Source organism: Globicephala melas, chromosome 9 (genome assembly GCF_963455315.2).
Source record: "Globicephala melas chromosome 9, mGloMel1.2, whole genome shotgun sequence".
Classification (NCBI taxonomy): domain Eukaryota; kingdom Metazoa; phylum Chordata; class Mammalia; order Artiodactyla; family Delphinidae; genus Globicephala; species Globicephala melas.
In genome coordinates, this window is record NC_083322.1 from 42,666,826 (window position 1) to 42,687,023 (window position 20,198).

The following is a 20,198-nucleotide window of genomic DNA, read 5'->3' on the forward strand; positions in this document are numbered from 1 at the left end:
CACAGAACAACGCTAGGCTTCGTACTGTGTAGGGATGACTTATTCGACTACAGATGCCTTTGTCTATTGCTGTATCATATACATATGTGTTTGCACAGTTACTTTTACTCTCTACATGAGTAGAATCCATGCAAAGTAAATTACAGTAGTGACAGGCAAAAAAAAAAAATGAATAAGTTGTAATTGAAAAAAAAAACTGCTCTTCCTAAAGATATTTTAAATAGGCATCTTATGAGATGAAAATGCCATGGAAGTGTTTGAGAGTTTGGGGTTAGTCCTTTCTGCAGCTGGGATGAGTTTCCAGTTCTCTGCATGGGAAATTGGTAGAAATAACTGGCAGTCAGAAGGCCAATGCTGAAGCACACGTCTCATGTGGGATGTGAGCAGCAGCTGCATTCCTTCCACTGTGTGAAGAGCTTTCCGATTTTCCCTTCTCACCAGTGAATATTTTACCAACCTGTTTTTCACCTTTCAAGTGTGTGACCTGGCTCCACACTACTAATTTTTTTTTTTTTTTTTTGGTAGGGGGATTGTTGTTCTTTTTCTTTGTGGTCTTCTTTGCTTTGTTTTTTTGGTTGTTATTGTTGCTTTTGCTGCAGTCCACTTTTAAGAGAGAGAGGAGAGGCAAAATCTGTCGACATACCATAGTGATGCTTAAACATGGATAATTTTTCTGTTTAGAGTTTACACCAAAGGAAAAAAAGAAAAAGATATATATATATATACTCTAGGTTCATCAAGTGTAGAGCTCTACCAAAAGTAAAATAAAAAGTCGCACTCCCACATGTTAATGCTTTCAGGTGGATCTGATGTAACTCTTTCAGGTGGAGTTGATGAAGTGAACAGGCGGCAGAAAGGAAATATTTTAAGTGATTCGCTAAGTGCCAAGAGTTGGGGTGGGGGTGTGTGTGACAGGGGTGAGCAGAGCTTTCTCAAGCTACTGAGCCTTGTTCTGTGTCTTCTGTACTACCCCAGTTGTTATTAGGAATGTAGCTATAGCCTAATTCCACCCAAGCTACACGGCTACCTGTGCTCCTCTGGCAGACAATTCCATCATGAAGTGCTAAGTCTATAAACCACAGGGCCACAGAGCCATTCTTCCCCATCTCCCATCTTCCAGCTGCAGGCTTGATTTAAGCTGCTATTTTGAAGAAGGTACCCTTTGATCACATGAGCTTATGAAAACAAATTATGGAGGAAGAACAAACACTCAAAGGATATACTGTGATATTTTAGATAGGCAATCAATAGGTAATAAAAAGAAAATATCCCTAAGGGGTAGTACAAACTGAGATTGGTAGACCAGAGTGGAAGAGACCATTGTCTGGAAATGGAATTGTTCCATTCAATGGATAATCGCGAAGCAAGTTTAGTGCCCAAAGAAATACAGTTCCTCCCTAGCAAGCAGAAAGCTTGTGCGCTCCGTGTAATACAGGAAGCTGTTCAGCTGGGTATTAAGGGCACATAAATTACTTGCATCATGGCAAGAGAGACAGAAAAAGAAAAGAAATTGTAAAACTGAGTTCAAGGCCTAGAAGAGTTAAATTCACTATCCTAATTATGGTATTTATGATATATTATTATTTTCTTAGCAGCCTCATCCTTGTGGTCATATTTGCCATGTGAAATCCTTACAAAGAGTACACTTATTCCGTAAGGTATTGTCAGCTGTGACAGGAACAGTACTGAAACTCCTCAACTGTCAGTAATATCTGAATATGCAGAATCCCTTTGAGTATTGGGTTGTAGATGACTAATAATTTCCATATCAGTAGAATCCACTGTGTCCACCTGGCTTGCAAACAGATAAGCAAGGTGCTTCTAATTATAACTGTGTAATAATGGGTCATTTTGTGTACATTCTACGTGAAGCCACAAACTGTTGCTTCCTTCAAAGGGATGAGCTGAGGCCTACATGTGCGGAGTGGCATGTCATTTGAATGCAACAACAGGTGTCTGAATTGTCTGGGGTGGATTAATCCCTCTAAAGTTGAATGAACAGAGCTCTTCACATCTACCACTGTCAAAGTGAAAAATGGGAATCTTCCCTTCTTTATAGAATGTCCCAATGCATTAATATTTAACATTTCTTAAATAAAAGCTCCCTGGGCTTCTCCTTGGCTTCCTGCCTTTGTTTAGCTAAGCTGGCATTCCATCGGCTCAAATCAATTTACCAAATATATTTTGGCTTGAACAGAAACAATTAACAGGGTTCTGAAGGTGCCGTGGAGAACAGTCTCTGCAGTCCCTCAAAAGTGCCTGCTCTATCAGATGTTTCCCTTTCAATCCATATTAGCTAAAGAAACTGGAATCCAATTGATGTTTTGACATTGTTAAATTCTCATCAGTGCAAAAAGTAAGAAATATGCTGATTTCCTCAAGTATCGTGCTTAAAGAAATAGCATATGCCAGGAGGACATACAGTTCAAAATCCAATTGACAAACAATATGCATTAACCAAAGGCAGCATGGAAGGAACCATACATGATATAATATAAACTGTGTAAATGAACTGAATTCATTCTTTGGGGCTGAGACTGAAGGATTGATTTCTGCTTCTAAGATGCCTCTCTAAGGCAGCACCTCACAGACAAAAATTTGAGCCTCACTGAACGCCTAGGAGTAACCTACTAGCAACTATGAACAGTTTGGCCAAGGGGGAATGTATCTGCCCGTGGAGGGGAAACACAGAGTCCAGGGGGCCTCAGGCAACATGTGATGCTGAGAAAAGGCCTCAGCGGCCAGCTGCCTGTGCCCACGGCTGGGGGAAGTGCTTTCAGAGCAAGCATCCTAAGTGTCCTCCAGCAGAAGCCGGTGGTTCTACCCCTCAACTCAATGAGCATCCTGCCCCGGGTCAAGAATGGACAGGACTGCTGGTCACACAGTCCACCATCTGCACTCCCATCTTCACACCCACACTTTTGCAGTTTGCTTTTGAGGAGTCCCTCCTTCTTGGACAGATGTTAACAAGGAAACACTCTTTCTCACGGATGTGAGACTGCACATTACTGGCTGAGCTGGGAAAGACACAATTCCAAGCTAGACATCAATGGCCTAAAGTAGCAACAAAACATGAGAAAGGGGTCATTTGGAGAGAACCACCGCTATGTCTGGAATGAGGATGGAAAGGCACTGGATGTCGACAGATTGCAAGACTGGTGTAACTGGCATCAGACTGCAAGGCTCCTCGGTGTGCAAATTTCTCCAGCTGTTTTGTGGCACCTCGGGCGTGCGGCCACACCTGCAGCTGGAATACTGCTCTGCCTCTGGTTTTCCTCCGTGGAGGAGGAGCAGCTGCAGCTCCTGAGCACAAGTTGGTGAGACAGAGGGAAGAGCCAGAGGTACAGAGAAGGCCGGTGCTTCTAGAAGCCCACCTGCTTTGGTCGTCACTTTCAAGAGGTAGCCGTCCAGGTCTATGTGAAACTGCGGCGCGTGGCAGGGCAGCGCGATGCGCGAGCCGTTCCAGCGCACGGTCAGGTGCTGCTGGAGGCTGACGGTGCCGGCGCCCAGCACCAGGTCCACCGACTTGGTCCAGGAGAAGGAGCGGGTCCTGCGCGCATCGTTCTTCACCAGCACCTGAAAGGGCGAGGCAGGGGAGGAGCAGTCTTTTGTCAAAACGTACTGACACGTCCCCTGAAAGTTAAATGTCCGTCCGTCAAAAGTGTTGTAGTGGGGATCTCCGAATACTGTGCAAACGCCAGGCTCTGCGGATGAGTGAGAGACAAAAGCAGGTCATAAACCGAGTGAAGGATTCAAAGAGAAATCAGGGGTCCCTGCAATAAACCTGATAGGGGCACCTGCCAGGTAAAGGGAAGGCCTTAGCAGAGGTGCACTAAGGAAAATCAACTTAAAAGAAAATAAATAAAAAGTTTGGTTGTTCTAAAAGTTTGTACCAAACCTCACAGGACATGTAATACTTCTGGTGCTTTTATACTTAAAAGTTATTTACAACACTTCTGAATTCTTAAAGCATCTCTATTTTAGAGACTTGATACGCTTCTATGGTCTTAATGTCAAAGACAGATAAATGAAACTAGGATAATTTTATAAACAGAACTGGCCTAATTTCATAACCCATATAAACAAGAACAAAAATATAAGTAAAAGGCAGCAACATAAATGACAATACACCAAAGCATTAGTATGGTTTCCATTTAACTGATTCAAAAAATTTGGAAACATGGTATTCTCAGTGTTATTCACGGTCTTAGAAAAGTATTATATTCAACACTCATGTATTTCTAAGTACAGATAAATAGAACTGCCAAACAGATACATGTTTAATATTGTTAAGAACCAAACGTGGATAAAGTTGACAGTCTCTGTATTTTCTAGAAATACAAGTCTCCTATATTTTGATCTGTGTATCAACATCTAAAGTTGGATAAAGAATCAACTGTAAAACCCATCATTCAGTAAGTTTAAGAAATTCCAATGAATTCATCACTTCAAAATACCACTAATTCAAATACTTATGAGACCCAAGTAAAGTTTTACACTTTAGGGCATTTCAAAGGTTTATACAGAAAACTAAATATCATTTCTTTTTTTACAACAAAATTTGGCATTGATTTGTTTTCTATATAAAGAGATTTTATCTGTTTTTAAGAAGGCATAAACAACCAGGAAATGAGAAATTCATTTAGAGAAATTAGCCCACATGATGAAAGAACTAAAATAAAAAGATCGATTTCCAGAACAGGTCAAGAATATGAAACTATCCTATACAAATAATTGCTCTGAATACGTAACAGAAGAAGTAAGCATCAATACAGAAGAAGGATGTGCCAACTGATCTGATGGGACCAACTGGATCCAAGGCAAACATTTGCTTTTAATTTCTAAAATGTTTGGAGAGTAATGTTGTTTTATGATACATTATGTCATTTCATATGTCAATTTCACATGACTCCATATAAATCATACGTATTGGGAATTTCGTAAATTAATTATTGTTCTAAGTTAGCTTTCCTTGTCAACATTTAATAGAGACTCACAGAACACATTGTTTCTGGTATGCAGGAGAGTTTCAATGAGCAAATACTTCAAGGAATATAAAAAAGGCACTACTTGGGGGAGGAGGGTGGAAGAAAAGGGTGGGAGAGAAAGCTTTGAAAGTTCACCAGCAACAGTTTAATTCACCCGCCATTTCGATTCCTTTCTTATCCTTTTTTATGGTGTTCTTTCCTTGTGACTCCAGTTTTACTCAGTTTGTTGCTCCACACTGTACCCCACCCTCACCTTCTTAATCCTATATCCCCCCAAATAGCATTCCCACCTATCTAACCACCCCATACTGCATTTTCCAGTTCTTTCTCCATGTGATTACTTCAAAATTGTCCTATCACACATTGCTCTCACAGTCTGACAAATGGAATCCTTCCCTGGGATGAAGATGGTGCTTTTTGGTTGACAGGGAGCAAGGCCGTTCTTTGGGACACCTCAAGTGGCATCAGGAGAATTATAATAGTTCAAAGTTAATGCTACCATGTGCCCCCAAAGAACTAAATGTTAACCTGACCGCCAGATGCACCAAATTCAAGAAAAGGGCTTTTTCAGAGCTTTTAATGCCACATACTTGTCAAGAAAACTCAGAACCAATCAATGCTTTTGAGCTCTTGAGCTTGAAATAGATGGACCTCAGCTGGCAAAGGCCAAGGCACAAGTGAAGGAGCTGCAATTATATTCCTGAGAAATCCTCTCTCAGTTGTGAGCAGGCAGGCACAGGGCATGCCTACACCTTCTGCCCGGAGTCTGTAGGGAACAACATACAGCTTCTCCAGGTGTTCTGACCCCAACTGCATCAAAATGACAACTAACAAAAACAGTAACAGCTAACGTTTACCAAGAATTCACTACATACCCTAGCACTATTCTTCATGCCTACTGATCATGGACACATTGTAAGAAAATGGATATTTAGATTGTCTCCTAACATTAAACAAATAGCTAAGCACTTGGTAGTAAATCCATAAAATGAACTATTATCTAGTCATTGAAAAAGTCTGTAAATAATGTTCATGATTGAAGAAATGCTTATGCCATATTAAGTGAAAAATAGGAAACAAAATTCTATCTATAGGATAATCTTGACTGTGTTAAAATAAATATCCAAACACACACATACCCCAAAATTGTAAACTGAGATTGTTTCTTGGTGGTAGAACCATGAGCGATAATTTTTTTCTTCTGCCTTATGTTTCTGTTTCCATTTTTGTTGTCCCTGTGTTTTGTTTTTAAGAGTCAAGATGTGGGTACATGTAGATAAGGTCAATTATGTGACAAACCAAATCCTCAAAGAAGCAACAGAAAATATACTGCCTATAGAATGGCCCTGGGGCCCTAAGGAAATCTGAGCTTGCTCATAGCTGGGCAGGAAGCTGTGAGGGACATCCAGGAAGACCAGGCAAGGGAAATCATGTGTGAGCAGGGCTGTCAGGAAAGATATTTTTCAAGAGGCCATAACTTGTGGAAGAGAAGGGTCTGGAGATCAGGATGATTTTTCTGTATAAGGGCAATATAGAAGAAGCCAACAAAATTTCATGATGAGGAAGATGCCTGAGAATTATGTGTGTCATTTGGGACATTTTTATCACAAACTAATATAATTTTGAAACCTTGGCCCTTTCTCCTGGCACCTCAAGGTCCCCATGCCAGATCCTCGAGATGTCCATGCAGGAGCAGCGAACACATGCACAGAGAATGACGGAAAGTGAGAATCTCAGGGTTAAAAAATCTGCCTCTCTGAAAAGGAAAAAAAACTATAGAAACACTTAAGGGACAAAAATGAACACTGTATCCTCATATAATTTTTGCTCAGCAGACCCAGTGAAATGAGTCACAGTCCAAGATGTTCTGATGTCTGGTCACACTCTTCTGGAAAGCCTGGAGTGGCAGTTAGAGCTAAATAAACAGACCCTTCCATAACTATCCTTGCCTGAATATGTTTAAGTCAGACGATGGAGAGAAAAAGCCAGTTTACAAGCAGTGGTATGCTTTCATAGTCTTTTAAGTCAAATTATCAGACGTCATTTTTGTTTTGGTTTGTTTTCAATAATATGTATACAATGTCTAGGAACTGGAAAAAAAAAGAGTAGAATATTAAGAATGTTTTTTCTCTTAGGTAATGAAATTACGTGTGACATTTATTTTCCTCTTTCTTGTTTATGTGTATATACATTATTATTTACATTTTATTATTTATAATCACTATGTATACTCTTGGAATAAGGACATTTATTTTAAAAAAATAAAAATACTGGATTAAAACATACCTCTTTGATTTTACCTATTTTAATAAGACAGCTATGAGAATTAATAGAGTCGGGCTGCTTCTGAAAACAAAATTCCAATGTTTTTCTCTTAACCTCATCAAGTACATTTATTTCTCCCATGGGTATATTTACTCTAATAAGATGCCTTCCTTCTGAGAACAGTGATTATTCTCAAAACATCCATCAGCGAAAATTAAGGGAAAATTATACAACCTCATGTCATAAAAAATAAGAGAAACTGAGAAGACTCTAACCCCCTTCCCTCAAAACACAACAAAACAAAAACAGAAAAGCATAAGAATAAAAAAAGTATCATTCACGGTTCCGCCAACAAGAAATAATCACTGTTTACCATTTTGGGGTGTGTGTGTGTGTGTGTGTGTGTGTGTGTGTCTGTGTTTGTGTACATTTTAACATAGTTAAGATTATCCTGTACATGAAATTTTATTTCCTCTTCACTTACCGTAAGATTTCCCCAGTTACTAAAGTCACTTTGAAAACACAGAAAATGACTTTCATCCTCAGTCCATTATTCTCTGCAAAGAGAATACCACACTACTACACAGAACAGTACCTTTCCAGAGTAGTGTTCTAACCATGAGGAAGGTCTATCAAATGAAAAACATGGCTTTAAACTTTCCTCAACATAAACTGCAGTAAAACGGGCCCTGTGGGACTCCGGCGCCACTGGGTCATGCAGGGGCTCCTGGGAATCCCAGGTGGGTAAGAGCCATGATAATGCCAAGTTTGGGTCAAGAACCAGGAAAGGCTGGGGTTAGAAACGCTGCCCTGAACACAAGCCCTTATGCTGTTTGTCTAGGCTCCTCCTGACATGATGTAAGCCTCCAATATAAACAGGCTGTGTGTGATCCAGCAGGAACTGAACTTCCCCACACAGGAGGCTCTGGCCTCTCTCAAGAGGTGTCCCTGACAGCTGCTGCCCCCAGGGGACCTCAAAGCCAACAGAAGCTCCACCAAGGGGCACCTGGATTCCTTTCAGATTTTACATCCTTGGCTTCTTAAATCAAAACTTAATCTGACTTTACTGTGTGAATGTGGGGTTAGGTCATAGCGGGTTTCTTTCCACCCATCCCTAATCCATGAGACAGACTTACAAATCTACAAATAAAAAGCTGATTTTTTAAAAAAGTTGAGTAGGTACCTGAAAGTAACATTAAAAAAAAAAAAAAAGGTTTGGTAGGGATACTGTTAAGAATGTAAATTTCTTTTCATATAATTTCCATAACCTCATATCCTCACCAACTTCAAACAGAAGAGAACAGGGAGCATCTTTACCTTTGAGATCTAATTTGAACTAAATTTAAACGTAAAGCCGAGGCTGACATCCTATTACGGCCTCCCCAGCTGAGCCCAGGGCTTCCCCACCTCTCATCTTGGTTGGTGCAGTGGCCTGTGCCTGCCCCAGACCTCAGTTCACAGCACTGGAGTTCATCAGCTCACGTGCCAACCTTCCCCACGCCTCAGCCAAAGTCGCTTCTCTTTCCTGTAAGTCCCCAAAGCAAAACTGACCACACAGCTCATCTTTTCTGGGACTTTTCTTAAATTCAAATACTCTATCTTACAGTCACACACTGTTTTTCAGTTTGAAGGTTAAAAGGTTAAAGGTTAAAAATATGGTCATCATACCCACAGAACGCTTATGATAAATCACTTTCCACCCAACTACAGCTTTTAGTTGTAATGTATCCTTAACTCCTAAAACAGGCCTTAAACTCCTTACATGTAAATTTTGTGTATACTTCTCAGTGCGTGGCACACTGGCTTGTATATTGGGGGAATCTACATTTATGTACATGATAAACGGATTCATCTATGCATTACTCATAGCAATGCCTGGTATAATACATATTAGGCATCAAATATTTGTTAACTGAATGGGTTAATGAATTAAAGAATAAATTTCAGTGGAGGAAAATAAACTGCCCACACTAAACTCACTAAAATATTTAAGTGTAATAAACGGTGTACAGCAGGTAATTCAACAGAATTTTGCTTAATCAAGTAATTAATTGAATAATTAACTAATGCTCTCAGGACAAGGGATTAAGGCTGCAGATGAAATTAAGGTTGCTAACCAGCTGACCCTGAGATGGGGAGATTATCCTGGGTATTTATCTCCAGGCAGGATAAATGTTATCACAAGTGTCCTTATAAATGAAGCAAGAAGGCAGGAGAGTGAGTGTCACACAGTGCTGCAGCATGAGAAGGACTCAGCTTGCCATTGCTGGCTTTGAAGATGAAAGAAGGCTTCACATCAAGAAAAATGGGCAGCCTCTAGAAGCTGGACAAGGCATGAAAACGGATTCTCCCCTAGAGCCTCGAGAAGGAATGCAGCCCTGCCAATACTTTGATTTTGACCCATTCAGATCCATTTCAGACTTCTGACCTCCAGAACTTAAGATAATAAATGCGTATTGTTTTTAAGACACTAAGTTTGTAATAATTTGTTACAGCAGCAATAGGAAACTAATAAATCTAGCAAAAGTCAAGGCAACTTGGTCTGGAGTGACTAGGTTACACCAGGTACCATGCCAGATGTTTTCCATATTTTCACTATCTCCTTTAATCCTCACTACTTCTCTACACATGGTATATACTATTACCCTAATTTCTTAGCAATGAGTCTGGAGAGGTTTCCTTGTTGCCCGTGGTCACCCAGCCAATAGCAGTAAAGATAAGAGTCCAACCCAATCTCTGTGGCTTTGAAGCCAGGGCCTCCCACACCATGACTTGATGTTTCCATTTGCACCCTACACCACAGCATCCTACGCAGTCATTGTTGTTAACAAACTGGGATTAGAGAGCTTTGGGGGAATCTGAAGAAATGTATAGACACTCTTCCTTCCAAGTGCACATGAGTATATCCACTCAAATGTAGAGGCTCACAGACACCCTTTCCTAAGACTGATCAATGACCTCCTAAGAGTTCATGAACTTCAGTTTAACGACACCTATCTAGAAGTTAATTAAAAACCATATTACACGGTTCTCTCATTTAATGTGTTTACATTTCATCTCCCCAACCACATTACAAGTTCCTAAACTCAGGGTCTGTATCAGCTTTTTATCCATGTCCTCCAGGGCACCTTCCAGAATGCTGGAAACTCATTGGGTGTTAATACAAACTTGTTATAGAAGATGCATTTTTGCCACTCTATCATCCAAGCTCTGACCTTAAAATGTCTGCCCTCTTTAAACTAGAAATCGCTATCTATCAGTAAAGAGGACTTCTTACCTGAGTGAAAAGATGGGTTTCACATCTCTAAATTAACCTTAAACTAGAAATCGCTATCTATCAGTAAAGAGGACTTCTTACCTGAGTGAAAAGATGGGTTTCACATCTCTAAATTAACCTATCTTCCAGCTTTAAAGCCACCTTAGAGCTTTGTGAACATTAAGTAAGTTGCTTAGAAGAGAGCCCTGGGTTTGAATCCCAGTCTTGCTACCCAATGACTACAAAAACATGCGCACACTACCTGTATAACCTCAGTCTGTTCACCTGTAACATGAGCTGAAGAACAACTACTCTGCAGGGTGGTTATAAAGACAAAGATAGCATTGCAAAAGTGTATAATAGATGCTTAGAGAGTAGTCATAATTAGTTGTATTATTATAAATGCTATGCAAATCTAGCAAGTAGATACCCACTGCCTGCTGAAATAGGGCTGGATAAGACTGTAACATACTTATAAAATGTAAATGTGTTGAAAAGACAATGTGAGTTTAGTTCATCTATAAAAGACATACAAATGTAGATTTGGGGGTAGAATGGAGTAAGCCGGTAGACCAAAAGAAGAATGTTAACAAAAGTCCTGGACATGGGAGAGAAGGCAGCTTGCACAAGAATAGCAGGAGACTGATCTGCCCAGAGTGGGTAGTTGCTTCAGGAGATGTAAGACACCCAAGCCGTCTAAATAAATTGGCCTGAGATTTATTGCCAGCCTGAGAAGTTTAAATGTATTCCAGATAACCAGCATTTCTTAACATGTTTCCTATGAAACATCAATCCTGCCTGTTACTCTGCCAAAATAAGTAGAAATAAAAAAACCTCTGCAGCCCAAATTAGCTTGGGAGGGACTCTACGCTCCATCATCCTCCTGCAAGTCTACCCTGCACATTGGCATAGAAAGGGCTCTGCGAATTCTGCAGTGAGGAAACAAATTTCAGTTTACTTGACCCAGCATTTCCCTAATGTATTTAATAATAGAACCTTGTTTTGAAAATCTTATTCATTACTATCCCTCAGCACTAGAGTTTTATAAAACAAACTTTGGGAAATTCTGAGAGAGACCAGTGAAGGAAGCCGGTATCGGTTTCGTGAAAGCCAAGTTTGGATTCCGACAGTGGTATGCAGAAGGGGCCGACGGAGAAAAGACAGAGTTAGTTGCAGGCAATAGGATGAGGTTCTGGCTGCCGTGGGAATGGGAAATAAATTATTTATTAGAAAAAACACGCAAAGAGACAATCAACCAGACCTGATGACTGATTATCAACAAGGGAGAGAAATGCCCAAAGTATGAGAAATAACATTAAGACTCAAAACCTGTGCAGCTGGGATAAAGGGGGTGCCAAAATTCAGTCAACAGATAGGGGCTGGAAACAGCCATTGATCTCTCCATCCAACTCCCAACCCAGATAATTTACAGAATCAAAGGTAGCAACTGTTAATCAAATTCAAATACATTCCTTTGTGAAAGAAGAATGTACTCTCCAAAAAATTTAGAAGCTGAGACGTACCATATTCATATCTTGTCAAGAAGTCCTATGTTAAGGACCTGGAAGTTTGGACAAATGTGAAACCAAAATGAGAGAGCAACTGCAGATGCAGGCAGGGCTGTGAGCTCACAGGATGAAAAGGTGTAAAGTAAAAGCAGAACAGATGTGTGTACTAAGGAGAGATATGAAAGGGCAGAGCAGAGGAAAGGAGCAATGGTTGGGGGTGTAGAGCATTAACCAAGAAGGGGACTGCGATAAGGAAAAGGATGATACTACTCATAAATATGAATTTCACATCAAAGGGAACCACCGAGTGCAGCTAATGAGTCATATCTCCAAACTCCCAAGGAAGGTTAGAATTCAAGTATTGTAATCCAAAAAGCTGAAGAGGTGAAGTGACCTCAGAAACATAGATAAGGTTTTAAAAGGTGAGCAAATACAGCTGCTCTCAAATAGAAGCCCTTAATCATGTACAGAAGAAAGAAATTGGCAAACTTCATATACATTTCGCAGTAAACCTCCAAAATGAGTAAAAATGTAGTCAACAAAGAGCATATAATAGTGCTTAAAGTTTGGGCTTTGGAGTCACATGGACCAGGCTATTGGCTGACCTCACCTTATTTAATTTCTCAGACCCTCAGATCTCTCATTTGTAAAATGGGTATAACAATAGCTTCCACTGCATGGATCATTGTGAGGATTAAGTGACAGAATGCACGGAGAGCATTTATCACAATGCCTGACACAGATTTACATTCAATAAATCGCGGCTGGTAAGAGGAGCAATTGTAGTGGCAGCAGAGTAGCAATTTTTTGTTGTTCTTATTTGATTCAGAGGAGATGTGACCTCCAGAGAGGTATAAATCTGCCTCAGCTTTGCATACAGTCATGTGTAATTTATTATACAGTTTTTCCCACAAAGTATACTTCTCAGAGTTTGGGATTTGTATTCTTTGTTTTGTCACTTAGGGGTATTTTAGGTGCACCACTTTTAAGAGGTTTTGGTCACAAGTTTCTTTAAAAACTGGGTATTTGCATCTTCCTTGAGATTCAAGATGGCAGCCTTGGCCAAATGTGCCAGATGTCTAATAATGAATTTATACATATCTTTATGTATAAAGATATATTCTTTCAAAATTAGGCAAGAGAGTAACTTTTAACTGAATGATTTAATTATGGTATATCTGTATTAAGAATACTTTCCCAAGCAAAAATCCAGGGAGACCATATGATGTTACAGAACGAATACTGGAGAAGGAGGTAAACAAATGCAGGTTTTCATCGTAGCTCTTCAAGTTAATACTACTGTGAGCCTCAGTTTCCTCACCTAAGAAGTAGAAAGGTTGACCTCATAGTTAAGGTCCATTCATTTATACAATTCCATGATGCTAAAATGATGATGAGCTTGACTGGCAGAGTAATTCTGCTCTTTCTTACTCCCAATGGAATTTATACACAGTGATTTCAAACTTAAAACTATATGTATTTTATCACTGTAAGTAAGAAATTTTGGGGAGATCTTCACTTACTGCTGGAAATACCTCCACCTTGAGTTGCCAGAAGGAAAAAAATACCTGGAAAAATGAGCGGCCATGGAAAAACCACGCCAGTTTGAGTCACCAACTGTTCTGGACCTGAGCAGAAAGGTGGAGGTGTCGCCAGGTAGATGAAAACGTGGGCACTTGAGTCTACCTTTCTCCCTGGGTGGCGTGGAGGGAAACACTATCAAATTGGAAACTCTTCCTAAAATCCTTCTCCAATCTCTAATCCCCACCAGTTGTAAAGCCTTTCGGACCTTCTCTTCCCTTCCTAACTGCACCTGGTTGTCAAACTGAACAAAATGACTAAGAAGTCAATGGTAGAAACTCCAGCCCAGGCCCTGGGGCCAGATTTCATTGGAGGAATTTGGGCTCCACTACCTACCTTGGGCATCGTTCTTAACCTCTGAGCCTCAGTTCCCTCAGCTGTAAAATGGAGCTAATAACATTTCTTGACAATGAAATTGATGTGAGGATCAAAAAAGATCAAAGATAGCCCAGGACAGTGTTCGGGCTGTTAATTAATATAAATAAATATTAGCTGCTGCTGCTATTACAATGACTGCCATTATTGTTCCATGATGATGATTGTTAACTAAACAGTCAGAACTGACGAAGTTACTAACACCCTGTAGAAACTGACAATACGTGGTGGATAATAACCCCTAATAACCTCAGGCTCCTCCAACTTTGCATCAATTTACAGCCAGAACATTGAAGGTAACAGTATCCCGTAGAACAGAACTGCAAATAAAATGGAAAACAAACCGATTTCCTCACACCCTTCCAATGCCGCTTCTGCCTGCGTGGGGTTTCCCAGCCGCCACGTGCGGTACAGTTGGGTTTTATTTGCCACCCTCTCTGCTGGTTGGGCCTTGGGAGCTGTGACAAACCCACCTCCAGATGCTGGAGGCTAACTTCAGTGGCCACTTAGCTTAACACCACCTCTTCCTCCTCCTCCTCCTCCTCCTCCTCCTCCTCTGCAGGGCTAAAGTCAACACCACAAATTCTTATTCTACAAGCATCTTGAGCTCCGGTTTCAAATTTCCTTGCTTTCCTGAGTTAAAGACAGACTCTTGGCGTTAAGGGACCTGGAGTTGCTTACAGTCTTGGAGGCTCAAACACAGAATTACTAATTTGCGGAACCTCTGTCAGTGGAGATTTCTCATAAAATGGGCCCTAAGGTCACTGTTTCATTAACTTGTTGCATTCCCCTTCTTACAACCACTCTTTAATTGGAGATCGCTGTAGGGATGCTCAGGGACTTAAAAAAGGTGAGCTAAGACCAGGCAGGGCAATTCCGCCGTGCCCGTGGTGGGTGCACGCAGCAGGCAGGGCCCCTTTCGGACAGCAGGCACCCCAGTGCTGGGCACAGCTGGAAATCTAACCCTTGGGAGTTTTAAAAAGTCACCTGGCAACTGTGAGCCTCCTTGTACCCTGAGTTGCTGAAATCTGATATTTCCTGTTACTTGTGGGACATGTAGTTGAGGTTATTTCAATTAAATGCACATCTGTGCTCAGAATACCCTACCCTCCTCTGTGTTACGTAATCGTGAACTTGGTTTTGGGGTTGGGATTCTGATGCTGAGGATTGATGTAGCTACAGGCACAGCTTAATGAATCTGTAAGACCGGAGATGGGGCATCAATGTCTGGACTGCCTTTGGTTGCCTCTGGTCTTGTAGATAGCTAAGAGACTAAATTCTTTCTCAAAGTCAGTCTCTCTTTCCCTCCCTCTCTCTCTCTCCACACACACACACACACACACACACACACACACACACACACACACACACCAACACACACACACACCTCCCTCTTTTCTCAGGGAAAACTTTGCCACTAAGTACCATTTCCATGTCTGAAAACAGACATTCGGCCAGCAAAGAATTTATCTGATTCAGGTCTCTGTTGGGTGGCTAGGTCAAGATTCCACCTACTGTTTGCCAACACACAGTAAGATAACATTTCACACAAACCAAGTGCTATACATACAACAGACAGTGGCCTTCTTGGCCCCCAACTCATGATCCCATCACACTCAGCTCAGGGAAAGCAGGACTCGCTTTAGGCTATAGCTCATACTTTGGCAGGAAACAGCATTTGCACCAAAGCTTTATAAAGTTTGTTTAGGTCACTTCAAATATTTTACTTTAAATAAATCATCTAAACAAAATTTAATTCTTTTCAGTTGGAAAGAGAGAATGTCCTATGTTATTAAAAGACAGTAGTCCTTTTCATACTTCCTTCAGGTCTGATTTTAAAAGGACTTTTTTTTTGATAGAATCATCACTGGCCTTTCAGACCAACCCAAAGACTACTGTACTATAAGGAATATAACAATGTTGTGCCTCAATTACTGCTTATTACCTACAAAATTATAAATTACTGTTATCACTGACTTGCAAGGAGAAGACTAAAAATGTTCTACACGTTTACTTCGAGTTTTCTCTTCACTATTCCTTTCAGAGGTCTGAGAGAGCCCGAAACACTACCAAGACAGATTAAGCCAGTCAATAAAGCAGGAATTCTGTGGGATTTTAGAAACAGACAAGGCAATGTCACTGTTGGAAACAATGCAACACTCATCTCACTGCAGATAACCAAAGTAAGTTTTAGATCTGAAGCTATGTAATCAGTCCATTTTATCTGTGTATGTACGTATATATATCTATCTAAGTATTTATTCCTGTCTCCTTCCAAAAGCAGATTGGAAGTAGTTTACACACATACATGCTAAATAATCCAAAACACATAAAGGTAGTAGACATATAAGACAAAGTCAGGAGAAAGTTTATTACTCAAGAACCACATGCTGTTAGATATGGGGCACAAATTTATTTCTAGCTTCCTAGCAACTAAAGCAAAGATGGTTTAGTTGACGTGAATCGATCGAGATATAATATGCCTTTACAATTTTTTTCTAGGGCTAGGCAATGAAAATATAGAAATACATTCAATTAAATCCAGACGCTTCTGCTCTGTCTTTTTTTTTTTTTTTTCCCCACACCGTGCAGCATGTGGGATCTTAGTTCCCCAACCAGGGATCGAACACGTGACCCCTGCAGTGAAAGCAAGGAGTTTTAACCACTGGACCACCAGGGAAGTTCCCCCACCCTGTCACTTTTTACATCAGCAAAGGTCAGCCTCACTTTACCCTCCTGCTTCATCTAATCACTGTCTTAAAAGTCAAGTTACTGTTAGTAGTACCACAGGTGTTTATTTCTGGATTCACCTACACTGTTACCCCTGTTTGCAGTACCAATGCTTCTCAACCAAGGGTGATGTTACTCCCCAGGGGACTTTTGGAAATGTCGGGAGATATTGCTGGGATGCTACTGGCATCTAGTGGGTAGAGGCCAGAGATGCTGCTAAACATCACACAATGCACAGGACAGCCTCCACCACAAAGAGTTATCTGGCCAAACTATCAGCAATCCTGAGGTTGAAAACTCTGCAGTAACTAATGGGGTATATATGTGCACGTGTGATCTTGTTTGAATGAGACAGAAATTGGTCATTTTTCTGGTTTTAGAACACACTAGCCTTAGTTTGGACTTCAACCTTCGTTTGTCTGCTCTAGGAACCCATATACCAGAAGAACTGTCATAATTGACGTAGGAGGAAAAAACGAGCTCTAAGGTTTGTTCTGGATCCTGGGTATAATGACAAAGGAATTTCAAAATAGGAGGTCTTTTGGCCGCAGCTAAAGGACATTGGAATAAGTCTACCTGAATGTGCTATGAGAATCTGGGCATTGCTTAAAAAAACTGGAAGTCATCCCATCTCATAACTCGATCTGAATAAATAAACCTCTACAAATAGAATGTGTTTTACAGCATTGATGGAAGAACTGCTGGAGAGCAAGAGAGAGTAAACAGATGGAAAGAACACCAAAGGAAACTGAGACATCACCATCTGATGATATCATCTCGATCTGGACCAAGAACCACACGCCTGGGCTCTTCCCACACTGACCTGCTGGACGCAGGTGCACAGAGTCAGTGATCTCCCTGGTGCCCCTCCAGCTGGGTGGCTTCTCCCTTGCCAACTTGCCTCTCTCAGTGACAGAAGTCACAGACTCATTCACATGTACAACATTTATATTTACAATACAATGTACAACACATGTACAATAAATATTTAATATGACCAGTTACAAACTTGGTTTAGTTTCGTCACGCCCATCCTTCTATTCTTCTTTTCTTTCCTTTTTGTTTTCTAATAAGCCACCAGTATTCTACATTTGGAAAGTCTAGCCCATAGTGGATAAACTAATAATGAAATGTAGCTTGCCTCTTAACGATCTCAATAATCATCCTTCCTGATTCTTGCAACATAAAGTCAGGTAATTCAAGATTTAGGCTGTTTCTGTACAAGACTGGCCATATGTTTTTATTACGCTGATAAGCAGTGTTCCTGCCTGACAGCAGTGAGATGGGCAGATGTAACCTATCTGTGTTCATGCAAATCGAAAGGGTCAGCTAGAAGATCTGAGGAGTTCATTAAAGTCTGCCTCTGCTTCAACTAGGAGGTACTTTCTAGGGAAATGCAAACATCTTCATCGACATGGATACAGAGGAAAACTTCATCAATTTAGACTCGACTCTGCTCATCCAAAAAGGAATGAAGCTGGAAGCGGCCTCCAAACCATCCCTAAACAAAATTTCCTCAGAGAGTCTCTGGGAAGATGATTAAATGTAATAGTTTATACACATGTTTTAAGATCAACTGGTGTGTTAATCATAGCTAATTCTTCTTTCTGCATAATTCCGAGGCTCTACTAAGTCATACTTGGTTGGCCTCCTTAGAGTTATTTTATGTACTTCCTTACCTTTAAAGAAAAATTCTTTTATTAAATCTATAATTTAATTTTCATTAATTCAGCCAGCACTTTCATCCAGTGTATAGTGTATAATTGTCTAATATCTCTCAGTCTCAAAAAATAGTGAGATATAGATATGTATGTGTATATATATAGTAATATATGTATATATGGTAATATATACAACGAACCTATGCATCCATTGTCTAAATGGGAACGCTTGTTCTCATGTGAAAGCTGCTTTTCAACTGTCATCAAAGCCCACTTCTCTAAGCCTAAATGGCTCAAAAATACCTTCTAATAGACTCCATGGCTTGGTTAATCCTGCTTATCATACTAATTTGACAGTGACATTATGAATACTCCTCCTTTAACGAAACACTTCAGAAAGCTATCTTGAAAGCATATGAATGTGAGGGGACTAACACAGTGGTTTGCTAATAGATGTGGGCATGCCTACATGTGGGGATGACATTAAATCTGTTGCTATGCTCTCTGTACAGTCCCAGATGGCTTTCAGAATAAGCCATGTTAGAGAGAACCTTCAACAGCTCAGTAAACATAACAGGATGGCCAAACCACTGCCAACCTAATGAACTCTTGTTTTCTCTCTACCAACAGCAACAGGGGATGTGCCCAAGAGAAAGGGCAAAACGGTGGGGGTGAGGGAGGAAGAAGGGCAGCTGTTTGGCTTCATAATGATAGAAGGAAAATCTCTCCTAGATTAAATATAATGTTTGGTTTTACTGGATATCATTATCTTAGCCGCTATGACTGCAAATGCTATTAGCAGTTAAAAGGCACATGAAGTTATCTGGTCCTTCCTAAAACCTCATCAGACCGTTTGTCTTCTAAATTTCTCAGAGCAACAAATTCCAGCAGAAACATCTACATTTGTCTCAGTTGTGCTTCTGTTCGAGGATTACCATTGACTTAAATTGTCTGTAGAAAGGTGAGATGATCCCAACCTAGACCTACAGAACTAAAATAGGCTGAAAACTTACACCACCGTTTTCCTTGTTGCACTATAAAATGCAAAATAAATATTAATAGCATATTTTTAACAAACTTACTTTCAGTGCAAATAGGACAGCATCCTTTCCTGTTGAGAATTTTACCCTAATCAAGAGAAAAACAAATAAGATTTCAGTGTTAAGAAACAGGGTCTGCTGAGGACAAAACTCTTTTTTAAATCTAATACCAGACAAACCAATGAAATCAGTCCCAGCTGTATTTGAACTCAATGCCCAGATGGTGATGATGGTGGTAAAAATGAAGTTTCAAGTATCAGGTTCTATGTCCAGGCAGAGTCATTCAGAAAGCTTTCCTGTTTTTATCCTCTGAGAAATACAATATCTAAAGGCCTCATTGGTGTGATTTTTCTCACATGGAGCGAAGATGGAGACAGTCTGGATTCCACCTTTTCACTGATACCCAAATCTAGCCCTCTAGAGACCAAGTACACACACATAGAAATGGGAATTGGCTGTCAAGCTATCAATCCATGCAAGGCCTTCATTCTGTCTTTGCTTATTGGAAGGGCCCAAAAATAAACAGTAACCCAAGCTTGGGCCTATGCATATGAACAATATCTGTGCTATGGATCAAATTCAGTCTGATTTCTTCTTTCAGAAAGCAGTATGCTATCCCTGTTAAGTCACTATTATGTAGTCAAAGCCAATGAGGCTGAGGGTTTTGAAATCCTGAGTAATTTTCCATTACCTTTCTGGAAATACAGTGTAATCGCCTCTACTGCATTTCTTTCAATTTTTTGTTGATACTTGACATTTAAAGGAAGAAGCATATTCTCAGGACCCTTATCAGA

The 20,198-nt window shown here is 40.3% G+C and overlaps 1 protein-coding gene across 3 annotated transcripts in view; it reads right to left on the reverse strand.

The window, feature by feature from the left end:
• The window catches only part of BMPER (BMP binding endothelial regulator), a 262,416-nt gene that overhangs the window by 81,214 nt on the left and 161,004 nt on the right, over positions 1–20,198 (reverse strand). For 2 of the 3 annotated variants that reach the window (XM_030857517.3, XM_060305427.2), the window contains exons 11-12: positions 19,447–19,492; positions 3,375–3,704 (exon numbers count right to left, since the gene is read on the reverse strand). In XM_030857517.3, coding sequence (XP_030713377.1) covers positions 3,375–3,704; positions 19,447–19,492 — 376 coding nt within the window. The remainder of the gene's footprint in view (positions 1–3,374; positions 3,705–19,446; positions 19,493–20,198) is intronic. The other variant, XM_060305428.2, reaches the window with a different exon arrangement.